This window comes from Genypterus blacodes, unplaced genomic scaffold (assembly GCF_046128005.1).
Source record: "Genypterus blacodes isolate CSIRO-AG114 ecotype Tasmania unplaced genomic scaffold, CSIRO-AGI_Gbla_v1 ptg000185l_1, whole genome shotgun sequence".
Taxonomy (NCBI): domain Eukaryota; kingdom Metazoa; phylum Chordata; class Actinopteri; order Ophidiiformes; family Ophidiidae; genus Genypterus; species Genypterus blacodes.
The window spans coordinates 2,228,312-2,247,353 of NW_027466986.1; the positions used below are offsets into that span (position 1 = coordinate 2,228,312).

The window sequence follows — 19,042 nt, forward strand, 5'->3', positions numbered from 1 at the left end:
TTATGGATTCATGTACTATCATTCAGCAGTGCAAAGATAGGGTGAGGAAGACGGCAATAAAAGCAAAATACTGTATATCTTGTAGATTATCCAATTGAACTATGACAGTAATGCCATATAAAATCAATTTGGAAATTTTTTCCTTACAACATTCTCTCAGCTATCATACTTATGTTTCAGGGTCTGAGGAAAACACTTTTGGAGGCCACAATGAACCTATTTGTATCTTACTAAATGTATAACTTCATGTAAATGAAGAGGCTTTAGTGTTGAGGCTTTTGCACATGCAAAAGCCCATGGACTTGGTAAGGAAACACAAAAAAGTCAGTGACTTACTTTGCACATGGCATTAGATGACATCATGAAATCATGAAAATAAGTACAATCGCTAGAGAATTGCGTTAAAATTAGAGGAACGGCATGGTTATGGTATTTCAATGTGCTATAAAGAATACGCCGGGATAAAGAAACGCCTTCTTCACTGGTTGTTACCCCATGTAAATGTTTTATGTCACAAACCTTTTCAATCTGCAAGCTCACTGCTGCTCAGTAGCAGCACTAACAGACTTTGAAGGATGGGCTGTGTGAGTTAAAGGTGCAGATAATCGCGGGTTGTAACCTCTGAACTTATACATTTTGATCACAGAGTTCAAATAAATATAGCTGATGTGCAACACAGAATAAAACAAATTTTTCAACTTAATTTACATAGCACAAATCACAACAAAAGTTATCTAGAGGCACTTTAAATACAGAGCTTCAATACAGAGATAAGTGTGTTCTCTGTAGGGGTGGTGGTTGGTGGTGGTATTGTCTTCAGGAATAATAATAACGTGCTGATAAAATGAAATAAACCTTTGCTCAGGGTGGGACTTCTGTATGTTTGGACAATAACCATAATGTGTAACAGAGGTCAGCTGCTCCGTAACGTGACCCAAGAGAAAAATAATGTCAGAGTGAGGGAAGTGAGGAAGAGGAAGAAGTACAAGCTGGACGGCTTTAGAACTATCTTAGGGTGGAGCTTTACTACCAAAAGGTCAAAGAGTCAAAGAAGGGAGGTCTGATGGGAAGGAATTATTTGTAACAAACAGTTCCAGTGTGTGTTCATTTGAACTTTGCTATCAACTGTTGTTATCAACCCAGCATTTCCAGAGATAGTGAGGGTGAAGCTGCTGGTCCCAAATATCGATAAACCTTCTCTTAGTCTGACATACTTTTCTCTTCTCTGTTTGAAGGCATCAGCAACGTCTCTGGAGTTTTTTGAGGGGCAACCATGATCAGTCGAAACATGAAGAATGTGTTGGTGGTCTCCACCGGGTTTCTGTCACTGTTCACTGCTTATGGAGGTCTACAGAGTTTACAGGTATGTAAGTAGTACGTAGTAGTATGCAGTTATTTCAGATTTTATAAAACTGATAACTGACTGGCTCTAGTTCCATGATGTAATTTGTTTGTGATCAGAAGTCAAGTCAAGTCAATTTTATTTGTATAGCTCAATATCACATACAATGTCTCAAAGGGCTCTACAGTCCCACAACATCAGGAAAATTTCTAACCCCAACCTACACGTTTATTTATTAACGACCGTCACACTTCTGTAATGTGTATGTGAAAACATGTCTGTTTGTAACATTGTCTCCTTCTCTCTGTGTCTGTGAGAACACAGTGTGCACCTCTGTGTGCTTCTTTGTGTATCTGTCAATAGCTCCCACATTATTGCTCCTTGTGTGAGTGTCTGTGTCCTACTTCTCCATTTGTTATGCACCTTGCACACTCAAGCAGTTTTATGACTCTCAGTTTGTGAAAAAAGCATTTGGCAGAAATGGTTGTCTCCTATGCCAATAGTTGCAACTCGGCCCAACGTGTAGATATAGGTCCAATCCAGTCGATCCATAAGGCCTATGTGAGGCATTCCAATCCACAGGCCGTGTGCTTAGATGCTCAATCAATCATCTCATAAAGGTGTGCAATATAATATATGGAACACAAACTGTTATTCAAGTTAATGTTGTAGTTTCAAGTTCAAAACCTAAAACCTAAACTGTTTAAAACAATGTATACTAGATATGTTTACACATTGCCTTGGTTAGTAAATGGTCCTGCAGCATTCAAATGCTGGCAGTAGTCTCTGATAAACCCTGCTCTGTGGTAGCGAGCGTTGTCATCTTGGAGGATAGAGTTTGGTCCCAGACTGTAGAGATTTGGTATTGCCACTGGTTGCAGGATTTCATCTTGAGATCTCTCTGTATTGAGATTGTCTCCACTGATGACAAGCCTGGTTTTTCCAGTGAGGGAGATTTGGCAAATTTTTCATGGGGGCAACCCACATACTCAGCTCTGCTGTTTATCCCACAAATGCATGTTCCTCAAAAATGTGGAATCATTTAAAAGAGAAATAAACAGGATTTCCGATGGTACAAGATTTATTGTCAAGAAGCATTGTTACAACAGAGAAGTAATCTACCAAACACAAATTTCCTTACTTTTTGTTAAATTCAAATTGAATCTCAGTCCACATCAACTTCCAAAAATACAAAGTACATCATATTTTAGAGGCATATGTAACACCTTTCCCAAACTTGTGACTAAAGTATTTTGTTGGGACCAGGCAGGAATGGGTGAGCAGTAAGCACTAAGCTTTATTCTTCAGCAGATTTTCTTTATGAGCATATGCAAGTAGGCTTTTGTGTGTACGGATAGATATGATACATATGGGTTCATACTGTAACTGTGGATGCATTTATTTTAATTTGATGGATGGACAACATACCTTCTGTAATTGTTATTTCATGTTTATTTGTAAGAAACTAGCAAGACACAAGTATATATATATATTAAAGCCATTAAAAGACTACAAAAAACCCAGAGGCAGCAGGGCAGTCAGGACATAGATTGCTGCCCAGCTGAAAAATATGAGTTGATTGTCTCAGTGAGGGAGCTAAAAGTGAAGTCAACAGTGTATGTGAAGGAGAGACAAGCTCTGAGGTGCACAGAGAGAAGCAGTTATTTTGTTATGTTACAAAGAAGACAGTGACTGAGAGTTTGGATTCAAATACGTGTTTGTGTTTTGTTTATTAGTGATGGCTAGATGAAGCTTCATGAAGCGTTGAAGCTTTCCATCCAATTGCTCGACACAGGGGCCGAAGCTTTACAGCGCTTCATGTGCCATCAAGTGGCCATACAATAAATGTAAAACAGGCAGTGATTGTATTGACACCATGGATTTGGTGTTTGAAGCTCTGAATTGAATTAATGGATGATTGATGTTTGTGATGCTAATAAATACAATTTATTTATCCGTCCGTGTCAATGGTTCGAAGTTTGTGTCGAATAATGCAGGTAGATTTTTGTGAAGCGCGTATCGAGGCGTGTGTTGGTGACATATGTGGTGACGTTCGAAGCCCAGTACCACGTGACTGATTCACGAACAGCTAGTTTGCGAGTTTGGCGTGCGATTAGAAACAAAAGGGGCAGTGGCAATGCACCCGATCCCCTGCTTCGTGAATCAGTCACATGGTACTGCAGGTTTGCGAGGCTTCGAACGCCACCATAAACGTCACCAACACGCAAACCCTCCGGTGTTCCTCTTCATATTTTCGTTTAGTTTTACGCTTTCCTGCATCCATGGTGCTTCTGTCAGTAACACTCTGAGACTGCGCGCGCACATTAGAATGTTTCATGTTTGGAACATTAACGTTACTTAGAGACATCCGTCAAGATCGCGTGATGACAAATTATATGTGAAGAAATATTACATTGAAATCGGACCGCTTTTTGTCTGTATTGCCAAATATAGACCTATGCATTTTAGATGTTTATTTTACAATATGAAAATCTTGTACACCAGAGAAAAATCAGTGAGCACTCGAGCCAACCCACACGTCAGCCGGGGGATCGATTGCGTTTCGCTGCCCCTCATATCTCGAATCGCGCTCCAAACCGGCGAACCAGCTCCTGAATCAGTCACGTGGTACGGCAGTCGCGAGGCTTCGAACGTCACCACAAACGTCACAAAAACACGCCTCGATACACGCTTCGCCAAAATCTTCCTGGATTACTCGACACACGCTTCGAAGCCGCGACACGAAAGGACACATCACTATTGTTTATCTTCTGACTGCAGCTATTAAGTTGACCTGTTAAGAGAAGACTGAATACACTGAATTTAAGTTGGAAAGCAAAGCCTATCTGTCTTCAGTTCCTGCACCCACACCTCTAAAGGTCCAAGAGAAAAGCTCCCGACCTCTCAAGACATCACAACATTTCAAGCCAATTAACAAGCATCTCTGCGGTGAAGAGTCTCCATCTGCTTTGCCAAGCTGCCCCCCTTGCAGCATCATCAGCTGACCAAACTACCTGCATGAACTGCTGCCCCAGGAGACAGACTCTTGATATTTTCAACATTTCAATCAAATGTTTTATATCCCATCCTTCTGGCTTCTTTTTCTGCAGAGCAGTCTGAATGCAGAGCAGGGGATGGGGGTGGCATCACTGAGCCTCATCTACGCCTCCATCATTATCTCATCAATGTTTCTGCCTCCTATTATGATCAAAAATCTGGGTTGTAAATGGACCATTGTTTTGAGCATGGCCTGCTATGTCTCCTACTCCTTTGGCAACCTCTACCCTGGATGGTAAGAGCCTGCTTTCACACTGAACCCCTATCCATATCAGAAAGTAACTCCGGTCTGGCAACAAGAATGAAGACCCTTCTTACATACAATAAAATGTTTAAGATCTAAAAAACATTTTTTCACACTTGTACTGTAGTCTTTAGCAGGGACAAGTCTATGATGTCATATATGTCCCTTTTCCTTAATTTACATGACCTTTATTATTTTCACATGCTGAATAGAGCTCCCCAAGACTCCCCAAGGATAATGCAATGTCAATGAAAAACCCAGACTGGGTAACCAGGCCATTTCACAATGTATGAATTTGAAAGACTACATTTATTTTAAATGACAAATAATTCTGCCATCTACCATTTAACTCCAGTCAGTGAAATGTCTGCTGCCAAAAGAAATCATTATCTCAAGCACAAAGTTCTTTAGAGAAATGTTCAACACTGAAATTACTGTTATTATAATGAGTCTGTTTTATGGTGTTACATACATCGAAAGATGATCCAAGATGCTTGCTTTATACCTGTACCTCTGGCGTAGTGATACAAGTAGTTAGGATATGTGAAATGGCAGTAAACAGTCAAGTTGGATGACCATCATCATAAGCAAATAATACAACAACTGAATGCAACAATTAACAAATCAGAATTTAGATAAGGGGTGGCCAGGCCACAAACTATTGCCCTATTGCCCCACTAACTATTGCCCAAAATATTGACAAGTTTAATTGAAAGTGTAGTTCCTGGTCAAAAGCTTAGAATACATTATAACCATTGTATTTCCCCTCTGTATTGTTGCTGTGTCCGCCCTGCAACAAAAGAGCAGAAACTGAGATCTGAACTGACCTGACTATAGCCAGGAGGGTCCTACTATGGTCCCATCCTACAGAACTACCAGGGAATAAGACATATCCTTTTTTTCTTTTTTGGGTTTTTGGCTGTTAGCCCTAAAAATTACATTATATGATTTATTCTGGAGGAATTGTTACATCTGTTCACATCCTGAGATATTTGGCTCGTTAGATGCCGTCAAAGCTCTCTGGATGGAAACATTAACCTATGGTCTTAGATCAGGAGTTGGTGAAACAATAATCAGAAAACAAATGAGAAAAAGAGGCTAAAGGTTCTGTAGCAACTTAATTTTTCCCTTTCCCCCTTCCTCTCTCCTACAGGTACACACTCATTCCTACCTCAATCATCCTGGGTTTGGGTGGCTCACCTCTCTGGTCAGCTAAATGCACCTATCTGTCCATCGCTGGTAATATGCAGGGTGCCAAAGATGGCGAAAAGGGATCCGACGTTATCAACCTATACTTTGGCATCTTCTTTTTTATTTTCCAGTCATCTGCTGTTTGGGGAAACCTCATGTCGTCTCTCATCTTTGGGCAGGACCACAATATAGGTAGGAGGACAGTATATAATAATATTATTATTTGCAAAAATACCTGAAATGTAGAATAAAACGTTATTCTACATTTCAGGTCAAATTAATAGAATTTTGGGATTCTTGTATTTTCTCCACTTTCCTTTTGTATTTTTCTCTTTAAGTCAAGGTACTGGGAAGTCATCTATTATTATTATTATTATTATTGTTATTAGAGAAAAGTGTCCAACATCACAATGATGTGTTAGTTTAGTGTCATTTGAAAATTCCTCCCTGGAATTTCCTCAGCAGTACATTCTGACCATACTGAAAGACGATGGGACATCTTGTTGCACTCGTAACAGGAATTCTTTATATTTGCATCCAGAGGGAGAGTGTCCTTCATCTATAAAGCCTCTATAAACTCTTTACTCCTTTTTGACTAATGGACTTTTAGTGCTTTTCTGATGGTTTATTCGATATATTAGTCTGTTAACAATGAAAAAGGCATCTACATTACATTACATTACATTACGGTAATTTAGCAAACACTTTTATCCAAAGCGACTTCCAATAAGTGCGTTCAACAAAGGTAGATAAAAGAACTTCAGGTCACAAGAAATCGTAAGCGCATTTCCTTCCTAAAACCAACAGCTAAGAGCATAACTAGAGCTAGAGTACCTAGAGTTATCTACAACGGAAAGAAACACTGCTCATTGTTTATGAGCACTTTGTTATGTTCTGATAGAAAAAACACATTAGCAAGATCACTGAAGGATAGAGTGGACACTTTTCTTGTAAAAAAACAGTGTCAAGTTCAAACTCATCTCCTTGTATACCCACATCACATGCCATCTTACTCAGACAGAGGGTTTTACACTTTGTTAACAACATAAAATACAACACAGTATGTTTGATTCCTCTTTAATGACTCATATACCACATATATATGAATAATGATATGAATAATATGAATATCATTTTCAATTTTACTTGAATTACTCACTTTAACACACAAGGGAGAATGTAACTCTTCTTTGTGACTGAGCTTGCCATCTTTTTAAACAGAATCATTTGAAATAATGTATACTATTTATTGCTATTTTTTCACACGTTGAAAAGTGCAAATGAAATCATTTCAGGGAACAATACTCCTTGGCATAATTTTCCTGCCTGCCATAATTTAACGGCATCATGTGGCAGTTATGTAGTAGTGAGTAAAAGATGCTTGTATTTCAGTTTTTTTTTTTTTTTTTTTTTTTTTTTAATTAATGGAGTAAATATTTTTTGTTAATATCAAGTTAAAAGTTGCAAGGGTTGAACTAGATTAAGAGGTATCTCAAATTAGGTACAACTTTATTATCCTATATTTGCATCTCAGAAATACTGTATTTGTCACCTTTTGGACATAGCTAAAGTATTTGATTGTTTTTGAAGTTGCAGACAACTGTTACGGAGATTCCTGGCTTTAAATCTCGCTTTATAGGTCTGGATGGCTTTGTGCATGTCAGTGTACTTTCTGAGAATAAAAGTAAGTGATCACTCTGTCAAAGACCACACGCCAGACTTCCACTGACATGACGTCATGATAGAAGCAACAGCCTAAAAGTTGAGCTCCGTCCGAAAGTGATCAATTTTAGCTGAAAACCTGATTTTTACTGGGTATTACAGAGCAAAGTGGTCTCATAAAGGGAGTTGATCCATCACACACAGAAAAAGTTAAAGTAAACACAACAGTGTAAGAGCAAACTTGGAGCGATGAGACATTAGCGAGCAACCCGGTACCTGCTATACAGAGAGATGGATCTCTGGAGATGTGACAAGATGTGAAAATCTCCCAAAAATTCAAGAATATATCAGATATCAGGCAACGGCCGTGAAAAGATCGGCTTTGTAAAGGATTTAATCGGCAAAGCCCTGATGAAGCTGCCACAGATGGAGGTCAAGATTGAGAGGGCTTGTAGCCAAACCAACAGACCTGACAGCCCAACCGAGATCTATAATAGTCGGATTTTTACATTTCCCAGTAAAGGAAGCAGTACTTTGCCAGGCATTGGGCCAGAAACACGCCCTGTTTCAGGATAAACTGATTTATTTTGACCACGACTACCCTCCTAAAGAACAAAAGAAGAGGGCATGGGTCAGCAATGTCATTAAACAGCGGAAGACAAAGCGAATCCGAGCAAAATGCCCACATCATGGAGAAGAGAGATAAGAGAGATAAGACCTTCTCAATGCTGATGGATGCCGCACCAACACAGAAGGAACTGAATTATTGTCCAGAGAGCAGCTGCAGAGAGTGATCATTTCTTGAAAATGTTTTCTTTCGTGCCAAATGTTTCATTTGTATGTACATATAATACAAATGAAACATTGTCAGATTTAAAACACAGTTCAGACAAAGGTCATTGTTCATTGCAGGAGTGTGGTACATTACATTACGGTCATTTAGCAGACGCTTTTATCCAAAGCGACTTCCAATTATTGCAGGGCAGCCATTATTCGGCGCCCTGGAGCAGTTGGGGGTTCGGTGCCTTGGCAGTGCCCTGTAAGTCCACTTACTTGGTCCATACGAGCCTCAAACCGGCGACCCTCCGGTTCCCAAGCGGAATCCCTACCGACTGAGCCACTGCCGCCATGGTACACTCACTACAAGGAATGTTGGCCGCACTGGTACTTTGCCTTTTGTTCATCCCAGAGATTTTCAGTCAGATATCTTAACTGGTTAACTGGTATTCTTAAACATCTATGCTGAGGATATGGACAGATATGTCTTTATGCTATTACGACCAGTTGGAAACTTGGAAGTTGTATAAAATTTGGAATTTGATATCCTAGGTTTTTTCATTTCTCCTTGGCAGATGTTCTTCGCACATTTATTACTCTCATTTTACCTTTGCTGCACTGGTTTCCAGTAAAGTCCAGAATAGAACTTATAACTCTCCTACTCACTTTCAAAGCTCTTAATGGTCAGGCTCCATCATATATTAAAGAGCTTGTAGTAACCTATTACCGCACTCGAAGGCTGCACTCGCAGAATGCAGGCTTACTTGTGGTTAGTCCTAGTAGCTCCACACATAGATTTGGAGGCAGAGCCTTCAGTTATCAGGCTCCTCCTTTGTGGAACCATCTTCCAGATTGGGCCCATGGGGCAGACATCCTCACTACATTTAAGAGTAGGCTTCAAACTTTCCTTTTTGGTACAGCTTATAGTTAGAGCCGGGCTTGTCTTGGACCAGCCTCCAGTTATGCTGTATAGGCCTAGACTGCCGGGGGACTCCCCATGATGCACTGAGTTTCTCTCTCCTCCCCCCTCTCTATCTGTGCATATCCATATTCCAGTAATGCATTTTATTAACTTTACTTCTTCCCCAGAATTTTATGTGCTCTCGTGTTTCACACGTTCTTGTGGATGCCTGTCACCTGGAGATGAAGACCCTGTCCCGCTTAAAACAACTATGCGTTCTATACGTATTAATATCACTATATCATATTTACATCACTATTATCATAGGGAAATGTTGGCTTTCTTTGAAGGTTCTGTATGTGAAGTGCCTTTAGATTTGCTCTGTTGTGATAAAAAAGCTGAATTAAATTGAAATAAGATAAAAGGCAGGTCAAGGCCACTCTGCTGTGACTGATTTAACTCTGTACGCCGTATCGCGGGCCTGAGGTTCCCCACCCCTGACTGTATAACTGGGGTTAGCAGACATCTCTCAACACCCCAAAGAAAGAGATTTGACATTTTCTCAGGTGCATGGAAACTACTCCAGAATAGATTATTTGAATTTCAATAGAAGATAAACACCAAGTGAAGGAAAGTAAAATTCCATGCTTCGACAGGAAATGAAAAGCATATAGTTGAATATTCCTAAATGATAATGAATGTGTCTCACCCTCAACACTGTGATAATAACTATCTCCTCTCAGATAAAAAAAAAAACTACTCTACCCTCAACTGTTCTGCTCTGATACCTACAAAATCAGAATTAAATCCAATAATTCAGGACAGGATGTGTAGGGATGTATGAACTGCCACAAAGGTAACAACAGCTATCTATGGAGAGAGTTTGATTTGAAGATAGAAATTCAATTTTTTTCCTCATCCTTTGGTAAAGGTCCCACATCAGCATTATGCTGGAGGATATGTGGGATGCTGGGGGATCATTCACACATTTTTTTGGACGGTCCAGTAGGAGATGGGCCAATGGATCAGCATGATGTTCTTTCTACTCCGAGACCACCTAAAGATATAACAGGCAAAGACCAGAGAAATAATCTATCCATATTATTACTGATTACAAGGAAAATGATTACTCTAAACTGGATGAAGGTGCTTCTGCCTACAAAAGCTCAATGTACTCAGAAAGAAATACAAATACACAAAGGAATTTCAGACAGCAATACTGCAAATGAAGATGGACATATTTCTGGAAAGATGGACTCCAGTGATATTGTATTTGAATGTTTGAATGCTAAGATGTGTAGGCCATTTGTCAAGGAATACTTTACATTATCATTGCTGTGAAAAGTCCCAAAAAATTAAAAGTCATAATAACTATTCAGGCAACACTTCCTTCTTTCTTTTGAAAATCTATAATGTTATAGAGATTTATGTGAGGGAAATTTGTTTTTACTTTTTTACAGCGAACATCACAGAGGAGCAGCTGAAGACTTGTGGAGCTGCTGACTGCAGCGGCTTTAATGTTAGTTCCAGCTCCAACTCCAGGCCAGCGCTATCACTGGTGCAGACACTTGTTGGATGCTATATTGGTAATAAACATTTTCCCTTTGGTATCAATGTTTTGTACACTGGAAAGGCTCTGCAGATATCAATTCAATTGCCCAGCAACCATATCTGCTCTATTATGGAGCCCATTATGACGATGTCTGTACAGGACTAACTGAGAGGAATGTGACACATTAATTATACACTACCAAATCTGTACATTGATCTATTTTTTAAAATACAACAGTCTTTCGTTCCAGCATACTTTGTTGGTGTTTCTGTACAAACCATTTCATGTCCTTTGTTTTTTAGGAGTGGGTGTATTGGCCATGGTTATTATTGCAGTCTTTCTGGACAATGTTGATGGTGAGAGGGCTAGCCAGTTTCGTGGAAACCGAGAACCTTTCTGCCACACATTTTTGGCCACATTCAGACTGCTTAAGGACCGGAGGCTGGTGATCCTTATTCCTCTCACCATGTACAGTGGCTTTGAACAGAGCTTTCTTTCTGGGGAGTACACCAAGGTAAGGATCGCTAAAGGGATTTAACATGGCCCCGCCACATTGTGGCATAGTGGGGCAGAACACAACACAGAAATTCTGTAATGTACCACTGTGTACAGATCAGGTTGAAGATATTGTCCACTTTTCAGTGTACTATGGAAGTCGGACAAGAGTGTGGTCAGGGGGTCAGTCTGCCTCGGCTAACCAGACACTCGGGTTGGTGCGCTTATTTTAAGTTAATATTGAGATAATATTTTCAGGTCAGAAAATTGCATAGCACTGCTCTATCCCACCAAGCAAACTCAACATTTCTACCCCATAGTATATGAAAGTTAGGTGCAACTGGCACATTTAAAAAATATGCTGCTTTTAACTTGCAATTTCGCTCGTGGTGAATGTTAAAAATGGCATATTTTTCAAAAGAGGAATTTTCTATATATTTACATCTGTATAATATAAATATATATACAAATATAATATAATATATATATAATAAATTTGTTTAAATAAAGTTTCTAGCCGAATGTTGTGGAAAGTGGCAAATTAGATTTTGAATTGTCATTTCTCAAAATCTATCATAGATGTGGAAAACTTACATCAATTTGAAATAGTAGGTCTTGGAGTATTTCAAAAATGGAATAACATTTCTAGATGAGAGTATGAATAATCTGAAAGACCTGAAAAAAGGGAAAGTTTAAGTTTTCCTCCATTTATTTCAGGTGGACCAAAAATGTTTTGAAGTTCCACCACGTTGTTCGTAAGTTCTCTCATCTGAATTTACCTTCCCACACACCTGGTTAGCTATACCGAGCCTTTAAGAGACAGTCCAGTTCTAGAAGATGCAAAAGAAGACCAAACTATGAAAGCACTGAGATAAGGACAGAAACTAGAAACAAAAACGTCACTGCGCTGGAAAAGAAGTTGAACTGAAACAAGGAGAGCATCTCCTCTTTGTTATTTGCTTTCACACCAGGGCGCGTTGGAGGCTTGACTAAAAGCCTGTGTAGAGTAAGTACTCTACAATGGATTAGGAAAGCTGTATGTTCAGATATTCAAATTCACTATTGACCCATTGAAATGTTTAAACACAATCAAATGAAGGAAACTAATGTACATGAATACAGAGGAATAAAAAGTAGCATTACTATGAAAAATTACTTTTATATTTAATATTGTATTATATTTTATTTAATCATAACCGGTTTCACATAATTGTATTGTTGTTTTGTGGTAGAAACTTCAAAGTTGATTTAATTTTATGTGCATGTTTTCCTCAATATTAATTTGTGCTTTAAAAGATGGTTATATCCTTTTTAACCACTGTTACAAACTTGGACTAAAAATGTGAAGAAGAGAAAAGATTAACAAATAGTCCTTCAGGAATGTGTAACGATTTACGATGTCCAAGATATTCTGGGGAGGGTCTTAGTCTTTAAACTTTGATTCTTATCTTTGTTTTTTTTTGTATGCCAGAGATCATTGGGTCTCCTACACATCTAACATATCATTATTTCCCTTCTGTGTTTCCATGCAGAACTATGTGACATGTGCTTTGGGGATCCATTTTGTTGGCTTTGTGATGATGTGCTTTGGAGCCACCAACTCCATTTGCTCTTTTCTCTTTGGGAGGCTGGCGAAATACACTGGCAGAGCCCCACTGGTCTTCCTTGGTAAAATCTTGCTCATTTTTATATTCAAATAATGTGAGATGGTGGCCAGAGGCTTGGGAACCAGAGGGTCTCTTGATGTATTTCACATATGTTCACTACTAGTCAAAAGTTTGGACTGAGAAGAGAAAGGAAGAGAAGAGAATGAGAAGGTGTGTCCAAACTTTTGACTGGTAGTGTATGTGTAATACATCACATTATCATTAGTGTATGTAGCATTACATAACGTTAGTGTTCATTTGTCATAGCAATTATTCTGACTTCCTCTGAGGGTTGGTTTCTACAATAAAATTCATAGTACAACATAGTAGAGTAGTTCATTTGTGTCATAGGTATATGGGCCTACATTATCATTTGTGTGCTGCTGCTTTGTAGACATATTGAAAAATGCAGTGACCATAGGAATGTAACAATATATTCAGTGTGCGTGTTTGGTTGCAGCTGCACTGACCAACTTCGCCTGCATCATCGCTCTGTTGTACTGGAGGCCTCATCCCGACGAGAAGATTATTTTCTTTGTGTTTCCTGCTCTTTGGGGATTGGCAGATGCTATCTGGCAAACTCAGACTAACGGTAGAGAAACATTTCCAACTCTTCAACAGGTTAAAAGGATGAAAACCCTATTTCAACTTTTTTTATTATGTATTTCAGTGGCTCAAATATGTATATGTAAATGTTACAGCGGCCCTGCCATGGATATTGTTTTCTTCTATTGTTTTCCACCACATTTCCATTTCTTAACACTAAAAACCCAAAACTAAAATGATACTCATTAGAATACATTACAAACCATGAGGATACCCACATAAAGTTACCCAGATCTCAAGTATAAGTAAAACTGTATGTACGATTTGGTATATTGCATATAAAAATATACCTACTTATAAAAACTGTGAAAATGTTGACCCCCAACTCACAATGTTAAGAAATCATATCAAATATTTCTGGATCTGTCTTTGAGTACAGATGAGCGTCAAATGTGAAGGGTTATGCCCCACTATTCTAGTTTCAAAAAGAAAAACAAAGATGATGAATAACTTTCTGACTGATCCTGCTGCATTAACCAAAAAAGACAAGGGTCCGATCCTAGCCTCTTAATAATTCGAGACTAATGATTTAGGCTGCTAATTGTTGATGATTTTATCTGTTTTGCTCTTTGTCCCTCAGCAATCTATGGCATCCTCTTCGCTCACGACAAAGAAGCAGCATTTGCCAACTACCGCATGTGGGAGTCTCTGGGTTTTGTTATCGCATTTGCATACAGTTCTTTCCTATGTCTTGAGCACAAACTGTTCATCCTGCTGTCTGTTTTACTGCTAACATGCATCACATACCCCATAGTGGAATATGGTGAATACAAGAATCCCACACCACCCGTCGAGGAGCTTGCCTACACCGAACACAGTGACAAACAGACAAACAGACAAACAGACCAGGGCAAAATGGTTGCTGAGACCAAAATGTGAGATTTTGTTTCTATTCTGTCATTTTTAAAGTGGCTGTTATCAGCTGTCAGATTGCTGATGCTGATTCTAATATGTCAGAATCACTTGAAAAACAATAATGAGAATGATGTAGCGCTTCTTAAAATCCAGTAAACCATGAGTTGTTGTTTTTTTGATTACTTTATATTCTTATTGGTGAAATTTATGAATCCCAAGGACATGTAGCACCTGTATGCAAGTTCAGGATTTCCCCTCAACTTATGTCCGCTTTGATGATGACAATGTTTTTGAGTGATAGAAAAGTGATTGATAATTACTGTAATTCTTCTGTTTGTTTTCCACTGGAACAGAAGTGAGTGAATATCCTCTGTATACAATGAGCTTTGAGTTTTACTTCTGCATATTTTTGGTTCCATTGTCGGTCAAGATTGAAAAAAGAACAGACATCAAAAGGACGATAATAGACTTATTGTGTAATAAACAAAGGTGAAATAAGAGACAGCAGAGCTCAGGTGTTTTCCCGCTCCAACAGCACACTGGTTCAGTCTTTTAGAGGTAGAAACATGTTTCCCACAGTCAGTTTGTGAACTGAATTGTGTCTGAAATTAATGAATGAACAAACACAAGCCAGATCTGCGGCTCAATAAAGTCACATTTTGTGTAGTTTTCCCTTGTGCCAAATCCTTTTACAACAGTGGATAAAAGGGGGCTGATAGCACATCACTATTGGGGGTTTAGTAAAATCTGTGTATAACCAGATGTGGGAGAGAGTTATCCGAGTATCAATGGGCTGGTAACGCTCCACCGTTTGAGAGCTTGACCAGACTTGGGGGAGTGGTACCTGATGCCGAGCTGTCTGTCATAGGTCTCTTTCAACATAGAGATGCAAATGGTATGCTATTGTTATTTTGTGACGTGTGATATCAGGGCGATTAATAAAACATTTCAGGTACACTAAGGAGAGAAAAGAGTTTGGTCGCACCCAGCAGGAGACCAGGACCAGGACAGGATGGACAATAACTTCACAAGATGAATAGTAATTTTATGACCTCTTGCTCAGTCTGTGTATAAGGCAGACCAACAGATAATTCTAGGAGTTACTCCGTTAAAGGATCCTGCTGCATCGCAATGCTGCATTAACCTGCTTGTTGCTGCGTGATATAGATTGAGGTATGTTATGATTCTGATGTCCAAATGTTATATGCGAAATAAATTTTTAATTGTTATCCTTGATTTACCTCTGATTACTATTTGTTATGATTTTAGGACTTTCCAGGGACCTACATTTCTGTGTCTAAACTGCGAAGGGATTTGGGATTGTCGTACTGAGCGGGGCGGACATAGGAGAGAGAATTAGAATGAATAGAATAATCGTGGATATAACTTGTTAAACATGCTTGTAAAACCCTTCGAGTACCACGCCACTGAGTTAGTGGGAATATGATTAACCACGTTTCTATGGCATACAAACCACGACATACAAATCACATCTCTCAGGTTAATAAGATTTAAATAGCGTTGATTAAACATGCGTGCATGTTATGCAAACTAAACATCTGGGTTAATAACAATATAGCTCACTAAAGACGCCTGTACGGCCTGCCTTGGTAAGAATATGATTATCCATGTTTTTATGACAAGTACAAACCACGTCTCTAAGTTAATGAGAAAAACGTATTAAACACGCGTGCGCGGTAATATGAACTAAACCTCTGAGTTAATAAGAATAAAGCTTACTAAACAAGTTTGAATTAGCATAACGGGGATCAATTACGGGAGGGGTTTGCCACTTGTGCCACTTTGTGTTCACAAATACCCAAAGTATTCCAGGACGTGTCATAGAATTACTAATCCGGCCGGTAATGATTCTTAGGAGATGTAAGTATTCCTGGTTCAAACAAATCCTGAATTCCCACACCAAAATAACGATTGGAAACCTCAAACTTCTTATTTCAAATATAGAATTGGCAATCTCTTTAAATCAGAATCACCCAAATTGGTTCAAATTGTCATGATGTGTAATCTTATTTTATGGAGACAGATAAACAAAGTCATTTAACCCTTATGCCCTCCTCCGCTATTTTTGCCCTCTTCTGGTTTTGGATTTGGGGATAACTTTGGCTGTGTTACATCTTTTGGCATGAATTTTTGCAAGAACTCTCACTTGAGTCAATTTTTAAAGTCTTTTTTTCGTATTTGTCTATTATACTCTATCTATGCATTTTGCACCCTCTGGACACCTTCGTGGCAGAAAAAGCCACGCACATAAAAACTGCTATAAAAACATCATACATCAATTTTTTTCAACTTTTTTTCATAAATCTCTCAAACAACTTCTTAGTTGCTCAAAATTACCAAACATTCAATAATGTTCAGGATTTTAACCCTTTAAATGCCTGTTTAACTACTTGAAGGATTCCATTATTTATGACAAAAAAACCACAAAAGGGTCGTTATTTTCCATAAAATAAATAGTAGGGGGATGGGGCTTTGGTGGGGATTGGAGTCTTGTATGTGTTAAAGATTAGTAATAAAGTTGATTTGATTGCATTAGTATTTTGTAATAACAGATACTCCCTCTGGACACCTTCGTGGCCAAAAATGCCCCATTGACTTTTATTAAAACCACATTTTCTACTCTCTCTGCCATTACTTTATGAATTTGTTCATTCTCTAATGTCAGCATTTCATAATGAAGAAAAGTGGTGATATTTCACATTTTTAGGGTATTCCACCAGATCCAACCATTTTCTGATTGATTAATGTGAACATTTATTGTGCAAACTGCAACAAATTTGAAAACTTCATCAACAAAAGAGAACACAACAGAACATAACATATGAACAAATTTGAAACAGAAACATCCAGGCTTTGAAAATGTTTGATAGAAACAGATCGAGTGTGTGTGCATGTGTATCTTTAAAGAGGTGCCTCCTGCCTTTGGTGTGATAAAAAACAAAAACAACTGTTAGTTTGTTTATGCACCTGGCTGCTTTCACAGCCAAAGATACCAACATGGCTTCGCTGAGGGGTCATTTAATCAGTGAGCATCATCATCATCATCTCATCATCTGTCCGCTTCATGCCTAGTGGCACATAGGGCCTCCACACACTTCCACTTTCTCCTGTCAGCCACCTTCACCCGCACCTCTTCCCATGTCCTCCACCCTGCCTCGCCTATCTCTTTCTCCACCGTCCTTCTGCATGTTGTTTTTGGCCTTCCTCGTTTCCTCCTTCCTCCTGGTGCCCAGGTCATCGCTATATTACAATCACTCTCTCAATCTTTCCTCAACACGTGCCCAATCATTTTCCATCTCCTTCTTTTTATCTCTCTGCTCAATGCCTCCATGCCTGCTCTCCCACGTATCTCCTCATTGCTGATATGACCTTGCCAACTAATTTTAAGGATTCTTCTCAAACATTTATGCTGGAATACATCAATTGCCCTATCATCTCCTTTATTCATTTTAGAAGTCTCAAAACCGGTAACACTAGCGTCTTATACAGCCTAATCTTTGTCCTCTTTGAGATGTTCTTTGAGCTCTCTATATATATATATATATATATATATATATGTATATGCACCCCTTGCCTTTGCTAGCCTGTTTTTTTGGGTCTTTCATTCCACCGCCTTCTTTGCAGACCTTCACTCTTAAGTATGTAAATCCGTCCACCTCCTCAATCTCCTGTCCATGGATTATGATTATCTCTTGCTGTCTTGCATTTACCCTCAATATCTTGGTCTTCTCCCAATTTATCTTGAGCCCTACACGCCTGGCCTCATCATCCAATTTTGCTGTCTTCTCTTGAATATGTTGTTTAGTAGAGGAAAATAAGGCTATGTCGTCAGCAAAATCTAAGTCATCAAGCTTGGTTGTGAACTTCCATCATATTCCGTTTTCACCTAGACCAACTGTTATTCTTAATATCTAATCCATGACCATCAAGAACAAAAACCCTGACATATTGCAACCTTGTTTGACTCTGCTCTTGATGCCAAACCACTCGCCAGTTTCACCCTGCTCTTTAACAGTACACTGGGAATCTTCATAGAATAGCTTCACGATTCATACAATCTTCTTTGGAATTCCATACTTCTGCATGATGACCCACAAGCTTTCACGGTGAACAGAATCAAAGGCCTTAAAAGTCTATGAAATTTACATATAGGGTTGCTTGCCATTCATTAACTGGTTCTATGATATTCCTCAGTATAAAGACTTGCTCTGTTCCCCTTCCTCTCCTGTAGCCTGCCTGTTCTTTCCTTAATTTCTTGTCAATTCCGTTCCGTATCCTGTCAATCACAATCCTTCCTAGTATCTTTCCTACAATAGACAGCAATGTTATCCCCCTCGAGTTCTTGCACTCTTTCAGGTTTCCCGTCTTTGGTAGTTTTATGATCACTCCTTTCTTCCAATCCTCTGGGATGGTTTCCGATCTTCACACTTTTCCCAGCAGTTCATGTATCCTCTTGACCGAAAGCTCTACGTCAGTCTTCAGTAACTCAGCCATAATGTTATCGATTCCTGGCGCGGCTCTTTAGTTTTGTGACTACGCCTCCAAGAGTTGGCGCACTGGTTGCAATTTCCTCTATCAATTCTCCGAAGTCAAATCCTGCTTCCTCCTCTCTTACTATCGGGTTAGGGGATTGTTCCCTATGTAACATTTCTTTAAATTGTTCTGTCCAACGCTTCTGCACTTCCTCTCTTTT

General features: G+C 39.0%; 1 protein-coding gene across 1 annotated transcript; it reads left to right on the forward strand.

Annotated features, from left to right (window-relative positions):
- Nucleotides 1-1,011: 1,011 nt before the first annotated feature.
- Nucleotides 1,012-14,698, forward strand: unc93a (unc-93 homolog A). The gene is made up of 8 exons (XM_076167972.1): nucleotides 1,012-1,363; nucleotides 4,453-4,634; nucleotides 5,797-6,026; nucleotides 10,635-10,760; nucleotides 11,029-11,240; nucleotides 12,754-12,889; nucleotides 13,328-13,459; nucleotides 14,054-14,698. The coding sequence occupies exons 1-8, from the start codon at nucleotides 1,274-1,276 to the stop codon at nucleotides 14,350-14,352; spliced, it is 1,407 nt and encodes a 468-aa protein (XP_076024087.1). The 5' UTR covers nucleotides 1,012-1,273; the 3' UTR covers nucleotides 14,353-14,698.
- The last annotated feature ends 4,344 nt before the right edge of the window (nucleotides 14,699-19,042 follow it).

Excerpts from the sequence above, each read along its gene's own strand:
- unc93a (XM_076167972.1), top strand. The coding sequence starts at position 1,274 with ATGATCAGTCGAAACATGAAGAATGTGTTGGTGGTCTCCACCGGGTTT. Across the intron at positions 11,241-12,753 it reads TTTCTGGGGAGTACACCAAG|AACTATGTGACATGTGCTTT; the intron begins GTAAGGATCGCT and ends GTTTCCATGCAG. Across the intron at positions 13,460-14,053 it reads CTGGCAAACTCAGACTAACG|CAATCTATGGCATCCTCTTC; the intron begins GTAGAGAAACAT and ends TTTGTCCCTCAG.